This window comes from Dipodomys merriami, unplaced genomic scaffold (genome assembly GCF_024711535.1).
Source record: "Dipodomys merriami isolate MVZ:Mamm:240054 unplaced genomic scaffold, mDipMer1.0.p SCAF_4, whole genome shotgun sequence".
NCBI classification, from domain to species: Eukaryota; Metazoa; Chordata; class Mammalia; order Rodentia; family Heteromyidae; genus Dipodomys; species Dipodomys merriami.
Genome location: NW_027205603.1, coordinates 17921873 through 17938377, shown reverse-complemented (window position 1 = coordinate 17938377; position 16505 = coordinate 17921873). Strand labels below are relative to the sequence as shown.

The window sequence follows — 16505 nt, the reverse complement described above, 5'->3', positions numbered from 1 at the left end:
GCAAAGGGTTCTGAGGACCATCTCAACAGAAAAAGCTAGGTGCGATAGGGCACAGCTGTCACCCCAACTGTGATAAGAAGCACAAATAAAACTTACAATTACACCAGCACAGGCAAATGTCAAGACGCTTTCTTAAAAATAACCAAGAGAAAAAGGTCTGGTGGTATGGCTCAAGTGTTATAGCACCTGCCCCCAAGCCTGCTTTGCCACCTTGTAATCACAATGCCCAGCTGAGACCTACCTCATAATCACACTGGGCAGCTCGGACCCAGGTGCTGGTTCCCACAACCCTCAGCCTTTGGCTCAGTTTCCATGTGACAACTCTGCTTCAATGAGCTGTCCACAGGAGAACCAACCAGTACTGGGCTCAAAGTGCACTAATGACTTCTCTCCACATCAGGGGTCATTTCTCCTCTGCCAACGGTTAGTGCTGTGTGTGCTTTTTTGGGTGCTGGTATTGGGGCTTGAACTCAGGGCCTACATGCTATCCCTGAGCTTTTTTTGCTCAAGGCTAGTACTCTAGCACTTGAGCCAAAGCTCCACTTCCAGCTTTTTTTAAAAAAAAAATTGTATGTGGTTATTTAGAGACAAGAATTTCACAGACTTTTCCTGCCTGGGCTGGCTTCAAATCATGATCCTCAGATCTCAGGCTCCTGAGTAGCTGGGATTACAGGCATGAGCCACTGGTGCCTGGCCTCTGACAAGATTTAAGACTCAAATCCTTTGAGGCAGATACTGCTGTCCAAAGCTCCTAATTTATGAAGCAAAGAATTTATAAATCATGACCCTCAAACTCAGCCTCTTAAGGAACAAGGGTTATAGACATAAGCCACGTGTGTGCCAGGTCACTTTCTGCTTTTTCTTTCTATTTTCTTTCTATTTTCTGTCTATATAATGATAACAAACCTCCTCTGCTTGCTCATTGGAATACTCATTCTAGTTAATGAAATGATGAGTTACATAATTGTAAAATTTAAAAAAGCCAAGTAAGACCTTTAAATGATTATAATTGCCAGGCGCTAGTGGCTCACACCTGTAATCCTAGCTATTCAGGAGGCTGAGAGCTGAGGATCATAGTTCAAAGCCAGCCTGGGCAGGAAAGTCTGCGAGACTGTTATCTCCAGTAAACCACCAGAAAACTGGAAGTGGTGCTGTGGCTCAAGGGTAGAGCGCCAGCCTTGAGCTGAGGAACTGAGGGACAGCACCCAGGCCCAGAGTTCAAGTCCCATGATCAAAAAAAAAAAAAAAAGGAAAGAAAGAAAATTACATCCTCTGAGGATAGCTTGTAAACTTGGAGCTTGTAATTTGAAGAAAGCAGTAAGATGAAAGGTAACAAAAAAACTCAGAGAAAAAATATCTGAGAGGCTGTAACCCAGGGATGCCATCTAGCTGTCACAAAGCCCATCCCAGGGACTCACGCCTGTAATCTTAGCTACTCAGGAGGCTGAGATCTGAGGATTGTGGTTCAAATCCAGCCCCGGCAGAAAAACTCAGAGACTCTGATCTCCAGTTAACTACCAAAAAAAGTCAGAAGTAGAGGTTACCACTCTCAAGTGGAAGAGGGCTAACTTTGAGCAAAAAGAAGCTCAGGGACAGGACCCAATATCTGAGTTCAAGCTCCAGGACTCACACACACACACACACATACACACACACACACACACACACTCACACACACACACACACACACACACACACACACACACAAAGTACACCAGGCTTCCAAACACATATGGCTAATGGAGTGTGTCAGCCCAGGGACTGTTTCCCAGAGCAGAGAGAAATTCCTGCTGTCAGTGACTCTACTTGACAGGCTCTATTACCTGTAGTTATGTATTACTATAAATGAGTGGGTAACAAAGACAATGGCACGTGAACCTTACATGTCCATAAAACCCTCAAAAGCATTGTTGCTGCTAAAATTTTGTGGGTTTCTGACTTAGGAATCATCTAATTCTCTAATAGTATCATGAGAAGCCAATTCAGATGTAAGAGACAGTTTATTTGCACTTGTGGGAGGGGGCTACATTATGATTAAGTAGGCATCTAGGGTCCGGAAACTACTTTTATTTGTATGGTATAATAAAGATATTACATCCTGGGTTAAAGACTTTCTAAGGAGTTGGAAGACTTATGTGGTGAATTATATCTTGACTTAGGCATAAATTGCAATTTGTGTTTGGTGATAAGATTTCTTGTATTTACTTTCTCCTGCCTTTGGCAAGTTCACAAGATGGAAAATAACTAGAATGAGGCTGTCGTTTTCCTGATATATTTCTAGAGCTATAAAGCTCAAGCTTGCTTTACTAGATAGCTAAGAGAGATAAATCTGGGAAATAGTTAAAATGACAGGCATGTCTGAAAGATACTAAATAAGAACAACTGTCCAATTGTGAAAAGCTCCTTTGTGTAACTGGCTTATTATGTAGGCTGGAGGTGATTGAGTCTGCTCTTAGGGTGAGAAAAACAGTAAAGTCAATGGCTGGAAAAACTTGTTCTATCTTCTCCCCTTGGCTACAAAGATGATCATTTCACAGAATCCGGAGCCCCCCCACCCTGCCCACCCCCTAGGAGGTAGTTCCAGCCTCAAACTCACAGTTTCCAAGGTGCTTTCCCTTTGGTCTCCAGCACTTACATCCAACCTGGACTTCAGAGCTAATCTTCCCCGCCCCCCAAGTTCTGGGACTTGAACTCAAGGCTTCTCACTCGTTCTTGGATTTTTTGCTTAAACTAGTGCTCTACCACTTGAGCCAGGTCTCTGCTTTTTTGTGAGGGAGGGAGGCTGGTTAATCAGAGATCAGAGTTGGGAATTTGCCTGATATTTAGATCTTAAGCTCCTGTAATTAAGTGTGATTACAAGTGTGAGCCACTGGTACTGGCCAAAGCTACCCTCTTCAGACACATTTTTTTTTGCCAGTCCTGGGGCTTGAACTCAGGGCCTGGGCACTGTCCCTGAGCTTTTTTGGCTCTAGGCTAGTGCTCTACCACTTGAGCCACAGTGCCATGTCTGGCTTATTTCTGAGTCGTTTATTGGAGATAAGAGTCTCACAAATTTGCCTGCCCAGGCTGGCTTTGAACCATGGCATTCAGATCTCAGCCTCCTGGATTAGTTAGGATGTCAGATGTGAGCCACCAGTGCCCATCATCTTAAACTCTCAGCCTCACAATGTGGCCACTGTTGGATTGGCTCTTGTTTTTCTCCCCCACAATTACTATGCCCTATGTTATGTCTTCCCAGATACAAATATCTCAAGATAGGGGCTGGGAAGGTGGCTCAGTGGTAGAGTGCTTCCTTGCATGCACGAGGCCCTGGGTTCGATTACTCAGCACCACATAAGCAGAAAAAGCCAGAAGTGGCGCTGTGGCTCAAGTGGTAGAGCTCTAGCCTTGAGTTGAAGAGCTGAGGGACAGCGCCCAGGCCCAGAGTTCAGGCCTCAATACTGACCCCCCCCCCAAAAAAATCTCGAGATAGATCTGTCAAGAATTAATAAAGGTTAATGAGATCATAAAAGTGGGGGGGGTCTAAGCTGCCAAGAAGAAAAGGATCACTCAAAAATATTTTTTAGCCAGGTGCCAGTGGCTCATGCCTATAATCCTAGCTACTCAGGAAGCTGAGATCTAAGGGTTGAGGTTCAAAGCCAGCCTGGGCAGGAAAGTCCATGAGACTTATCTCCAATAAAACACTCAGAAAACCAGAAGTGGCACAGTGACTCAAGTGATAGAGGGCCAGCCTTGAGCTGAAGAGCTGAGGGTCAGCACACCCAGGTCCAGTTCAAGCCCCATGACCAACAATATATATATATATATATATATATACATATATATATATATATATATATATAGTTTTGTTTTTGTTTGTTTTTGTCACTCTGCTGCTTGAGCCACAGCCCCACTTCCAGTTTTCTAGTGGTTACTGGAGATAAGAGTCTCACAGACTGGGGCTGGGAAGGTGGCTCAGTGGTAGAGCATTTGCCTTGTATGCTCAAGGCCCTGGGTTCGATTCCTCAGCACCACATAAGCAAAAAAAAGCCGGAAGTGGTGCTGTGGCTCAAGTGGTAGAGTGCTAGCCTTGAGCTGAAGAGCTGAGGGATAGCGCCCAAGCCCAGAGTTCAGGCCCCACGACTGGACCCCCCCCCCAAAAAAAAAGAGTCTCACAGACTTTCCTGCCCCGGCTGGTTTTGAACTGTGATTCTCAGATCTCAGCCTCCTGAGTAGTTAGGATTACAGGCGTGAGCCACCAGCACCCGACTATATGTAGTTTTTTATACAGGTAATGTATACAGGGGCTCCAATTTCATAAGTTATGTAATGAGGACATTTCTTTTGGACAATGTCACCCCTCCCCTCACTTGCTCCCAGTTTTTTTCCCTCCTGTCATCACCCACAGATTGTGTAGTTCATTTTCAACATAGCATCTGGTAAGTATCACTTCTACATTCATTTACCCTTTGTCCCTCTATTTCTGTGCCCCCCTTAACCTCCCTCCCCAAAATAAATGAACAAAGAAGACAAAAATAAAATAAAACAAAACCAAAACAACCTCTTGTTTCCATTTTCTGGAGTTCATTTCAGTATCACTTTGTAAAAATTAATTAATTAGATACCGTACAGAGGGGTTACAATTACATGGGCAAGATAACGAGTACAATTCTTATCAAGCATTGTTGCCTCCCCTTTGTTTACACTTTTTTTTTAAGAGCAAAAGTGACTACAACACTGGTGTACCATGTCTTCTAATCCCCAGACGAAGAGGAAGACACCAGAGGGCTGGCTTTCCCTCCCTCTCCCTTTCCACCCTCCTCCCCCTACTCCTTCTCCTCCCTTTTCCCTTCCTCTCCCTTCCCTTCTTCTCCTCCTCACCCTCTCCTTCTCTTTTGCCCCTCCTCTCCCTTCGCTCTCTCCCTCTTCACTCCTCTTTTCTCCTCTCATCCCATCCCCACTTCCCCTTCTCCTCTAAACATACACAGAGAAGAGGCAATGGAAGAGCAGAGCAAAAAGACAGGTATCTCCAAGACCAGGAAGAGAGATCTCACCAGAAGCCAGCCATGCTGGCGCCTTGATCTGAACACTTGCAGGAACCTGAAGGCAGGACCTTTCTGTTGTTCAAGCTTCCGGGTCTCTGATGCTTTGTTACAGTAGCTGAGTGGACTACTACATGAAGAAAGCCTCCTTCAGACTTGAGAGTCTCATGCTGTGTTCCAAGCGGGGTCTTCCCACCTTCCTCTTGGTAGCAGTTCCTTGTTCTTTACCAGGTAAGTCACAGACACCAGGAGTGTTGAACTTGAATGGGATCTCAGAGATGTGAGTACCAACTGCACATCCTCTGCTATGAAGAATAAATGAGAAACTGGCCCCAGAGAGAGAATGCAGACACATGAGCACATATGCACACAGCACTGCAAACATGATTACTTAGCTGGATGCTGCTGATGGTTTCTGGATTCCCATACCAAATGCCATTTCTCCCTATAATGTGTACTTCTCAAATGCCAAATGGGTTTTGCACAGCCTGTGCAGGAAACAAACCCTCGATTAGGTACAAATGACTCACACACATTAAAGCCTAGAACACAGGAAGTCAGAAACATCAGGGATCAAGTCTCATATTCTCACTGGTTGGAGGTGTTCGGCTTCCCCATCTGTAAAATGACAGAAATACCTCATAGAATTGTTTCAGGAAAGTAACTGTGCAACTTGATACTTATTTTGAGCGTATCTGGATACAGTGGTCTATCCAATAGTAGCTGTTATGAAATTGGTTAAGGTCAGGACACATAACATGAATTTCTTAACTGAAAGTTCTGGAGTTGTTTTTCAGGAAAAGCCTCCAGAATCCACACAGCGGTGGTTTGAAACCTGCTTTTCTAGACTAGACACGCACACAAGAAGTTAGCTTGGTCCTAACCATCTGGGCATTGACCTTTAGATGCCATAACTCAAAATCCTCTGAGCAGAACCTAGCTCTCCTCAGAAGACACATGAGTCAGGTGAAGAGGCCTGCCCTATCCAGGCCTGTGCAACAGAGCCCTAAAATGTCCCCATATTATCATCTAGTAGGTCAATGAGCAATCCTACCACCTACCTTCCTATAATTTCTCAGCTCCCAATTGACTAGCAAGGCAGATCCAAACTTTCCCTCCCAGTTTCTAGCTTTTTTGTAAGCCGACCATGCAATAAAACACTTTTTAAAAAAAAAATAAAACACACAAAAAAGGTCAGTGGGCATTTCTAAATGCAAGTTCTCAATGATCACTAGAAGAGAGTCAATTACTCTGTTTAAAAAAAAAAAATAGGCCGGGCGCTGGTGGCTCATGCCTGTAATCCTAGCTACTCAGGAGGCTGAGATCTGAGGATCGCGGTTCAAAGCCAGCCCGAGCAGGTGAGACCGTGAGACTCCTATCTCCAATAAACCACCAGAAAACCGGAAGTGGCGGTGTAGCTCAAGTGGTAGAGCGCTTGCCTTGAGCTGAAGAGCTGAGGGACAGCGCCCAGGCCCAGAGTTCAAGCCCCACGGCCGACAAAAAAAAAAAAATAGATTTCTCCCTAGGCAGATTCCTCTTCTGATAAACACTCCACATGTAACTCCTGACAGCCTGTTTCCTTCCTTGGTACCAGAGACCTGGCTGGGTTGGGACCTGAATGCTTGCCTTTGGTGCCTCCTACTGGTACTCTGCGCAATTCCATCTCCTTAGTTCCTTCCTCAATTCCCTACAGGAAACCTGGTTATTTTAAAAATTATTGGTAAAAAAAAATTCTTAGTAAGAGCCTAAGTCTATTTGCATTTTAGAGGGACCAGAAATATAGTGACAGAAAGAAATGTGCTATTAGAGGTGTGATATTTTATTAGAGAAATTCTCAAATCACTCCAAATCTGTTCATCAGAATTAATTTTGTAAAGCAGCAGGAAGGAAAAAGCCAATTATGACTTCAATTCTCATTTGAATAATTCCTAGTTGGAAAATTGAGAAGAATCAAGGAATCTTTTTGAGTTGACTGAATCTTTGTAAATACCATAAGTCACTGTGGGAAGCACCTTGTATAAGTGAGAAGAGGAAACTTCAAAATTATTCTCATGCCCTGAGATAGTATGCCTCTGACAACAGCCAAAGAGGCTGAACAGATTTTAGTATATCGTTGTGTTGTTTTGGAGTACTTAGTTCCTTTCTAGATCATACATGCATGTATGAAAACCTATGTAGCAACCCACTAGTGTATATCAGTGCTCAAGAGCTGGGCACCAGTGGCTGACACCTGTAATCTTAGCTACTCAGAAGGCTGAGATCTGAGGATTAAGGTTCAAGGCCAGCCTGGGCAAGAACGTCCTTGAGACTCTGATCTCCAATAAACCACAAGAAAACCAGAAGTGGCTCTGTGGCTCAAGTGGTAGAGTGCTAGCCTTGAGCTGAAGAGCTCAGAGACAGCACCCAGGCCCAAAGTTGAAGTCCCATGACCAAAAAAAAAAAAAAAAAAATCAGTGCTCAGGTAAGCAACAAGACAATACTGGAATGTTCTGGTTCCTTGTCCCCATACTGCTAGCTGGGGATTCTTTTCAGGTACGTTCACTCCAACAAATTAAAGTGAGCAGGAAGTTAAAACTGTCCCGATCTTCATTTTCTCCTTGTTCTGTTCTATACAGCCGCCAGACTGATATTCCAAAGCACAAGTTTTCAAAATTTTCCCAAAACTTAGCTTCCTGTTTTCTAAAAATGAATTTCACACGGGCTGTGTGCTCTGGCCTCCTTGTATAAAGACCTCCTGGGACCCCCCAGGTCCCAGCCAAAGTCTCCAGCATCTTCCAGGCTCTTTGGCTCACTAGCAATGTCCTGAACACAGGTGGCTGAGGGCTTCATCACCCTCTAGAGCCAAGGCAGAGGGGATACCATCGCATCTCATGAGCTTTTCCAGGGGGAAACTGGAGTACTATTACAAGACATTAGATGGCAAAGAAGCTGAGCACAGCTGCAATAGCTGTAACATGCTCTGGAAAACCCAGGACCTGGCTGCATCAAATGGATGCTCTACCACATAGCTGCATCCCCAGCCCTCACTGGGTAGAAGTAATCATGTGGCCCAGGCTGGCCTTGAACTTGTGATCCTCCTGCCTCAGCATCTCTGGGATTATAGGGATGCACTGATACATCTGGCTGAAATAAATTACTCTTTCCCCTTGTTTAATGATGACTCTTCTAACAATCATTATCTGTTTTTGAAAAGTCACTAATCTTTTTTTTCCCCATACTTTGGGCTACAGTCATGGAGCTAGGAATAGGAACAAAGGGTTTATGATTTGCCAGTGCCGTGGTTCACGCCTATAATCATAGCTACTCAGGGGGCTGAACCACCTTCTCTCCTGTGTAGGTGTCCAGAGACCCATTAGCTTCTATGTCCAGACTATGCCATGGAAGAAATTCTAGGCCCAAAGAAGGGGATGCTGACAGGCCTAAGACCGGAGTCAAGCACGCAGGACGAGCCCTGTCTGTGGGCTCGGGACCACGAAGGTGAGCAGGCTGTTCTAGTTTCCCTTCATTTGTCAGAGCCAAGCTTTTGGCCAGAGTGGCTTCTTCATGAAACTTTACTGAGGACATTGCACATGGAGCACTGCTCTCTTTTGGAAGCGGGTTTCTAGAGCTCTGTTCCTATGTTCAAAGGGAGGTAGAGATTATTTAATGTCCTCCAGAGATTCCTGCAAAATTCAAGTTGCCTGCAACCTTCCCATCGCAGACTGTTGATTCAAAAGCTAAGACACAGCAGTCTTCCCCGGTCACAGTCTCTGATCTCTTAATTGTTATAAATCCCGCTTAAATTCAATAGTGGTGGTGGTTGTTGTGGGGTTTTTTTTTGGGGGGGGGGCGGTCAGGGGAGTCTCACGGACGTTCCGGCCCGGGCTGGCTTTGAACCGCGATCTGTGGCTACCCTGGAGGAGGTCGGTTTATAACTGACCACGGCGCAGCCTTCCGGAGGCCCGGCTCTTCACCTGGTGCCGGTGAGCGGAGCCGGGGCGGGTGGCCGTGTCCCCCAGCGCCGCCCCGCAGCTGGTGCCCGCGGACGTCGGCCCTGGGCCCGGAGAGGTCGGCCGGCTGGCCGAGGGCGCGACCCCAGGCCGAGGGCGCGACCGCAGGCGGAGCTCGCGCGATCCCAAGCCGAGTGCGCGCGACCCCAGGCCGAGGGCGCGCGACCCCAGGCCGAGGGCGCGCGATCCCAGACAGAAAGTGACCCCAAGCCGAGGGCGTGACCCCAGGCCGAGCGCGCGATCCCAGACGGAGTGCGCGCGACCCCAGACAGAAAGCGACCCCAAGCCGAGGGCGCGACCCCAGGCCGAGCGCGCGATCCCAGACGGAGTGCGCGCGACCCCAGGCCGAGGGCGCGACCCCAGGCGGAGTGCGCGCGACCCCAGGCCAAGGGCGCGACCCCTGGACGAGGGCGCGACCTCAGGCGGAGTGCGCGTGACTCCAGGCCGAGGGCGCGACCCCAGGCCGAGGGCGCGACCCCAGGCGGAGTGCGCGCGACCCCAGGCCGAGGGCGCGACCCGGAGGGAGAACGGGCGCGCGCGTCCCTGAGGCCCTCGCCAGGTGGGCGGGCGCCGCGGGGGCTGGGGCCGGGCCGGGAGGGCGCAGGGCTGGACGTGAGCTCGGGCGCTCGGTGACCCCAGTTGGAGGCGCGCGCCCCGGGCCAAGGCTCTGTGGATCGCCCGGGCAGGAAGTGAGAGCGCGGGGGAGCGGGGAGCGGGAGAAGGGGAGGGAGGGAGGAGAGGAGGGGGAGAGAGAAGAGGGGGAAAGGGAGGGAGGAGCGGCCGTCGCCGCCGCGGGGCGCACCGAGCGCCAGGTTTGGAGCCCCGCGCGCGTCGGAGCCGCCGGACGTCGGGCCGGGGTCCCGCTCTCCTCCGTCGCCGAGGCCGCCCAGCCCCGCTCGGCGCCCGCCTGCTCGCCCGCATGGCTTCCCCGGGCGACCCTCTGCGCTCAGGTAAGGCCACTGGGCGCCCGGCCCTCACCTGGGGCCTGGGTCCCGCCCGTGGCCGGGGGACGGGAGGGGACGGCGGCGCCCCGGCACGGCCTCGCTGCCCCCCCTGGCCCCCTGGCCCGCACGCGCCGCCGCCCGGGCCGGGCGCCTTTGTTCCGGGCCCCGGCGAGGCCGCGCAGCCCCGGCGCGGGGAGCACGAGGCGCCCCCGGGCCTCGGGCCTCCTCTCCCCGCGCCTTTGCCGCACGGGCTCGGCCGTCGGGGCTGCTCCGTGCCCGTTGCACGGTGGACACTCGGAGGCCTCTGGGCCTCGGCTGTCTTTGAAACCTGGTGCATTGCGCCCGAGGCCCGCGCCCGGCTTTGCCTTTGGTGCCACCTGCCCAGCAGACCCTGCCCGGACCTCTGTCCCCGCTGTCGCACGGGGGGCCGCCGGGCTGGGCCGTTGCCGGGGTTGTTTCTTGAGGTTGTACTGGGGTGGGGGGTGGGGGCGCAGAGCCGGACGGTGCCAGTGCCGACTGGTGCCTGGAGCCGTTAGGAGGAGATAGAGGGAGTTCGGGTGTGTTCAGGTGATCGGATCAAACCCAACGGGTTCGGGAAGTTTCCTCAGGACTTCAGAGGAGACCCCCGTTCTTCTCCAGGTGGGGCATGGTAAACGTCTTATTCACTGCTGACGGAAACTAGCCTGGATTTCTCCTGCCCTCCCCCGCCCCCACCCAGGGTTTCAGAAGACAGAAGGGGAATAAGAGTGTCCCCACCTCTGCTGCCCGGGATCCATGTCAGCGGTGGTGGTCACATGGTGCTGGTGGCAGAATTAAAGGAGACCTTGGGAGGGAAGGATTTACATGGAAGGCCTGCCTGGGCCCCCCAAATCGTAGTTAGCAGAGAAAGTAGGGGCCCACAACCTACTCAAAAGAAATCGTGCCGAGGCCACTCAAGGGCGACAGAACTAGCAGTGAATTTACTATAGGGGAATTCCAGCGAGGGTCAGCTCAGGCCGCTCTGCCCAAGACGCACACCGCCTGGAAACGGGTCCCCAAAGTTCCCAGGGTGTGTGTGCGCGGACAGCTCCAGACGTTTCACTGGTCTCCTGCCCTTCCCCCCCTTCCTGTGTCTGAGCTCCAGTAGAGAACAAATCCTGAGATAAAGGGTGAGCCTGGCAGGACCTCCCAACGTGTGCCCAGCTGGATGGGCCTGTTCCTCCAGAGCCTCCAAGTGTGTGGGGGATGTGTGGTTCTTCCCCCTCTCCCTCCCTCCTCCCTGTGGCTCACCACTCCAGGATGTCTTTGGAACCAGTCATGAAAACAGCTGTGGGTCAAAAGAAAAAAAAAGCCAACAACAACTCTGAAATCCAAGTTCAAAGAGTTGCCTTTAATTCTTCACTGGGGAGCACAAAGCCCCACTCTCTCAGCTCAGGAGGCTCAGGAAAGCGCCTGAAGCCCTCGCTGCTTCCTCTGTTTTCTCTGAAAGATCTCTTCAGAGATGTTTGAACTTCCTATGAGAAAGTCTTCTATGAACTGTGGGCTCCTCTGGAATGGGACAAGGAAAGGGAGGTGTCACCAGGTTGACCTGTGCCCCCAGCCTTGCCAATTTATTATGCCACAGATACAGATATGTGTGTCTTCATGGTCAGGAAACACACCAGGCAAGGTACAGGGGAAGGAAGCATGGCGTGTGCGTGCCTTCTCTGCATTCTCTACCCTTCCTGATATCCCAAGCATGGACAGCCATGTAGAATTGTGATTGGACAAAGGAGGTTTGATGTAGAGACGTGATTGGACAAAGAGTCCAATGTAGAGATATGATTGGATGAAGAGGGTCTGATGCAGAGATGTGATTGGACAAAGAAATCTGGCTCTGTTCTATAGACTGAGGGGACCCAGCAAGGCTGGCAACTCAGATTCCTCCTGCCCTCCTAGTAAGGTACACCCCTTCCTCCCAGGATGGGGCGGGACCTTTCTGATATAGGAATCTTGGACCAACTATCAGATGAAGCAGGTTGGAGAAATTCCTGATGTCCAACTCCAAGGCAGACAGGTAGAGTGAGGTTAGAGTTCATATGGTATCCCCTTGGGAAGGCTGTTGTGAGTCAGAGACAGTGGATTCACACCAAAACATATGGTAGCACAGAGACCGTGAGTGTAGTGGAGAGGCCCCGGGGGAGGGGGAAGGGGGCTGTAGACCAGGTCTGTAAGCTCAGCTCAGACTATTACTGTGTGGCTCCCACAGTCCCCACTCATGGACTTTGACATATGCAGACTAATGGAGGCTCTCTTTCTAACCCCTCGTGTTACAGGTTTAAGGATATGTGATCACCAAAACCAAATGACTGCAGCTTGCCTGCAGAGCCTGAAAGACACCGCATGAGACAGGCAGGCCCCTCAGCCACCTGCAAGTGGGGGGATCTGAGCTTGTTGTCATCACTGGGGGGGGGGGGCAGGCAGCTTTGAGGAGGAGCCTCTGCCAGCCGAGGTGTGACAGCCAGGATGGGGGAGGGTCCCCACTAGCCCTGGCAGAGCTATGGGCCTTGCCCTCCCTGGGCTGAGGCGCCCCCTTCTGCTTCAGGCTCCTTGGTGGCCCCCATCAGATGGGAATTCAGTCCACTGTCACCCAAAGCTAGTAAAAAAAGGTTCATTATAGAACTTTAGATGAAAATTTAACTTGATATCTTTAACCATTGTATTTAGGAAACCCCAAGGCATCTAGGTAAGACTTGGGGAGAACTTTCTACTTACGAATCTGTCTCAAATAACTAGGAGTGCTCTTCACCCAAAATCTGCCTTGCACAGACCACTCTGGGCCTGTGAGAGCTGAGTTCTTCTGTCTTGACCTCAGCCAGCTGCAGGAAAAGGTGCCGGGAACACACGTGGGCTGGCCGTGGGCTGGCTGTGGGGCACTTTGCCATACCCCTGACAAGTATAGACTTCATTCACAGCCTGCTGCACAGCAAAGGCTGGTGCAGTCAAGACTTTGCTGACCAGAAAAAAAAAAAAAAGTCCTGAAAATGCTTGAGTTGCCAGCTTTGCTGGGTCCCTTCAGTCTATAGAACTGAGCCAGATTTTCTTTGTCCAATCACATCTCTGCATCAGACTTCTGCTTTGGCCAGTCACATCTCTGCATCAGACCCTCTTCATCCAATTGGGACCCGCTTTGTCCAATCACATCTCTACATCAAATGCATAACCCTTTCTCGGGGCTGCCTCACCTCACTGCTATGCTTCAGAAAACAATAAACCCCCTCATCCCTTTCTGCTTAAGTTCCATTACCGAAACTGCAGACATGAGCCACCCGGCCCTGTTGCTTTCTGCCTGTCTCTTGATATGCCCATGCTAAACTGGTCCAAGGTAAATGGCTCTTGGTTGGGCTTCTCTGAAATCACAGCGTGGATGTCTGTGGTGCCACACCTTCAGACCTGCCCAAGGTCTTAGCATAGACTCCTGAAAGACAGGTGGAATGCAGGTGAGGACCCCCACCTCCTCCACAGGCTCTGCGCTGCTGCCTTGGTAAGAGTCTTCCTTTCCAAGCCATTGCCTCCATTTTCCTCCCTCCTGTCATGTGCTTTCTTCTCTTACAGTAAGTCATCAGGAGTTTACATCCAGCTGTGCATCAGTGCTAATAAAGTGGTGAGGGAGGACGGTGGGGGGACTCTCTTGGATGCTTCATGGGGGCTTTCCCCCGACAAAACAGGAACCAGAATGGAAGAAGCACAGGAAGAAAAAACCAGAAAGTCGAATGCAGGCTGTGAGGGTGTCGGAGTTCATTTGAAGTCCACACACTTGACCCATTCTGTCCTCTGCGGGCTTGGTCTTTGAGGTTCTTCAGTTGAGTGATGCCACCCATTCTTGGGGTACAGTTGTCAGATCCTCAGTAGGCTCTTTCCCCCTGCGCTGCTGTTCCCGTGGGGTGCCATGCATTTGGCCCCTCCTACTCCCCACCTAAAACTACATTGCAGCTCTGGCCTGGTTCTTAATTACTCAGGGCTGCATGAGTTAGCCATGCAATTCATTTCTTTCCTGTGTATCAAATCTGAGTCTGGATTCAACTAGGATGGTGGGAAATCCCATTGCTGTCAGAATTGCCCCCCTCCCACCCGCCCCCTCACCTTAGGGCCACAGAAGAATCAGAGGCTAATGTGGTGTCCGGATCTCTTTCTGAGCATCCCAGACAGTGACTGAAGGCATTGCTGTCCTCACCATCCCAGCCTGAGCAGTCCCTTGAGACTCTGGCTGTCTTACAAGCCAGACGCCAAACTGGCTTGTGTGTTCTGGGACTGGATGCTGGCTCCTGGGGTTTAAGCTGTTCTGCATTTTCTGACATGTGGTCCCATGTCTCTGTGCTCTACTAGAACGTGGCATAGTCTCTATTCTTTGTGTCACTGGCAAAGGTTCTTTCCATTGGCTGAAATTCTCCCCTTTTCTTTTTTCTTTCCAGATCAGATGACCAAGGAGCCGGTGGAAGACACAGACCCCAGCACTTTATCTTTCAGCACGGTGGGTTCCAGATTGTATGGTTGTGGCTACATGTGGCGCTCAGCTCTCCACATCCCCCTACCCCTTCCCCCTTCCCCCTTCCTCCCTCCCTTCCTCTGTTTCTCTTTTCTTCTCTTTCCCTTTCTCCTCTCCTCTCCTCTCTTCTCTTCTTTCTTCTGGTCATGGGCACTGTTGCTGAGCTTTTGTGTTCAGGGCTAGTACTCTTCCACTTGAGCCACAACTCCATTCCCAGCTTTCTGAGGTTAATTGGAGACAAGAGTCTTGCAGACTTTCCTGCCCAGGACTGCGATCCTCAGATCCCAGCTTCCTGAGTAGCTAGGATTACAGGTGTGAGCCACTAGCAGCCAGCTCCATCCCCCTGTCCCCCTGTTACTTGACATTTTCCACTTCTGGCTTTTTGGTGGTTAATTGGAGCTTGGAGTCTCACAAGCTTTCCTGCCCTGTCTGGCTTCAAACCTGGACCCTTAGATCCAGGCTAGCCTGGTATTCTGTCTTCTGGATAGCTAGGATTACAGCCATGAGCCACCAGTACCCAGAAGGGGCCACTTTCTTTAGTGCCTCTTTCCTGCCCAATTGTATTCGCTGACTTGACACCAAGGCCCATTGGCCATCTACCCATATGCAGACCAGGAGTGGATGTTTGATGAAGTTGGCGTCTCAGAACTTAGACCTGAATCCCTCCCTCTGTTTCATGAGCCTCACTGGAAAGAGGTTCCGTTGTGTTCCACCCAGCCCCACCTTCTTCTGCCCCCTCCACAGCCACCTGGGCTTTGGGCTGATGGCTTCTTGTACCTGCCACTCCCCCACCCTCTGCCTCTTGTGCTCACTGCAGCTGGCATCTGAGGCGAGCCTGCCTTCCTCTGTCCACCCAAGTCCTGGACACCAGCTTACGCATTGGTACCCAGGTGACCTGCACTCAGTCCTGCCCATGTGCTTGTCCAGATCTTTCCACAGCTCTTAGTGTACACTGTGTTGAATCTGAGGGTGTGGCAGACATGGTCCAGTCAAGAACACTCACAATCTACAGGCAACACTGTCACAGTAAACCTGTGTGTAACAAGCACAGAGGACTCAATTGCTTCTGTGCTCTGGGAATGGAGTGACCAGAAGAACTAATTTAGTCTTCAGCAGGGACTTTCTGGTTTTCTGTGATTGAGTGGGAAAGTGTGAAGGTGGCTAATTAGACATTGTGAAACCTGACTGCCTAGCTCCCAAAGAACTCCAATACCCTGATGGCACACTTATTTACTTCTCTCCTCTTTCAGAGCAAGGCTTTTGTGACACTTGCAGAAAACTTGGGAAGTATCACTTTGTTCAGACAAGGCTGTCCCATTAACCTGAAACAAGTTTACAGAACATTAGATACCTGGACCTGCTATCCACAAATTACAAATATGTGACTGGCTGTAAGAACTCTGTGTGTGTGTATATGTGCGCGCGTGAGTGCTTGCTTGCACAGCATGCATATGCTGGTACTCTGCTTGAACTCAGGACCTGGCACTCTAGCTCAACTTTTCCCCCTCATGGCTGGTGCTCTCACTTGAACCAGGCCTCTAGTTACAACTGCAAATTGAATTCTCTGTAGCACGTTTACCCTCAAGTAGTGCATCCAAGTGTGTGCATAATTAGTAACTGAGTCTTAGATCCCTGTGCATTGGATAACACAGTTGTATCCTGTTCTGGAATTCAACCTCAGTGGTGAACAGTGCCTAGAACACATGTTCATGGACTGTCACCAAAATGCAGAGAAGAAATAGCTCTGCCCATAATGCACACAGATCAGAGTCCCTCAGTGCTGGCTGCAGGAAATAGACAGAAAGACTAACAGCCCAACAGAGAGGAAGTGTGGCTGAGTAGTCAGAGCTCAAGGACATAGGAGAACCCTTTCTCTGTTTTAGGTTCCAACACTTGCTTCTTTTCTTTCTTGATTTCATTTCTATAAGTGGAAAATAAAAATCACCAGTAGGTCAAGCCTGTTGTTGATAACTCCATGAAAACCTTCCCAGGTTTTAATTGGAAGTTATGACTTAACCCGCACAAAGCTTTCATTATACTTTGATCT

General features: G+C 50.1%; 1 protein-coding gene across 3 annotated transcripts in view; it reads left to right on the top strand.

Moving 5' to 3' along the window:
* The first annotated feature begins 324 nt into the window (after positions 1-324).
* The window catches only part of Edaradd (EDAR associated via death domain), a 31296-nt gene continuing 15115 nt past the window's right edge, over positions 325-16505 (top strand). Inside the window, exons 1-3 of one of the 3 annotated variants that reach the window (XM_069991743.1) lie at positions 325-423; positions 5137-5252; positions 14385-14443. In XM_069991743.1, the coding sequence (XP_069847844.1) occupies positions 5156-5252; positions 14385-14443 (156 nt within the window). In that variant the 5' untranslated portion in view covers positions 325-423; positions 5137-5155. Of the gene's footprint in view, positions 424-5136; positions 5253-8358; positions 8499-9782; positions 9961-14384; positions 14444-16505 lie in introns of those variants that run through there. The other 2 variants (XM_069991742.1, XM_069991744.1) reach the window with 2 other exon arrangements.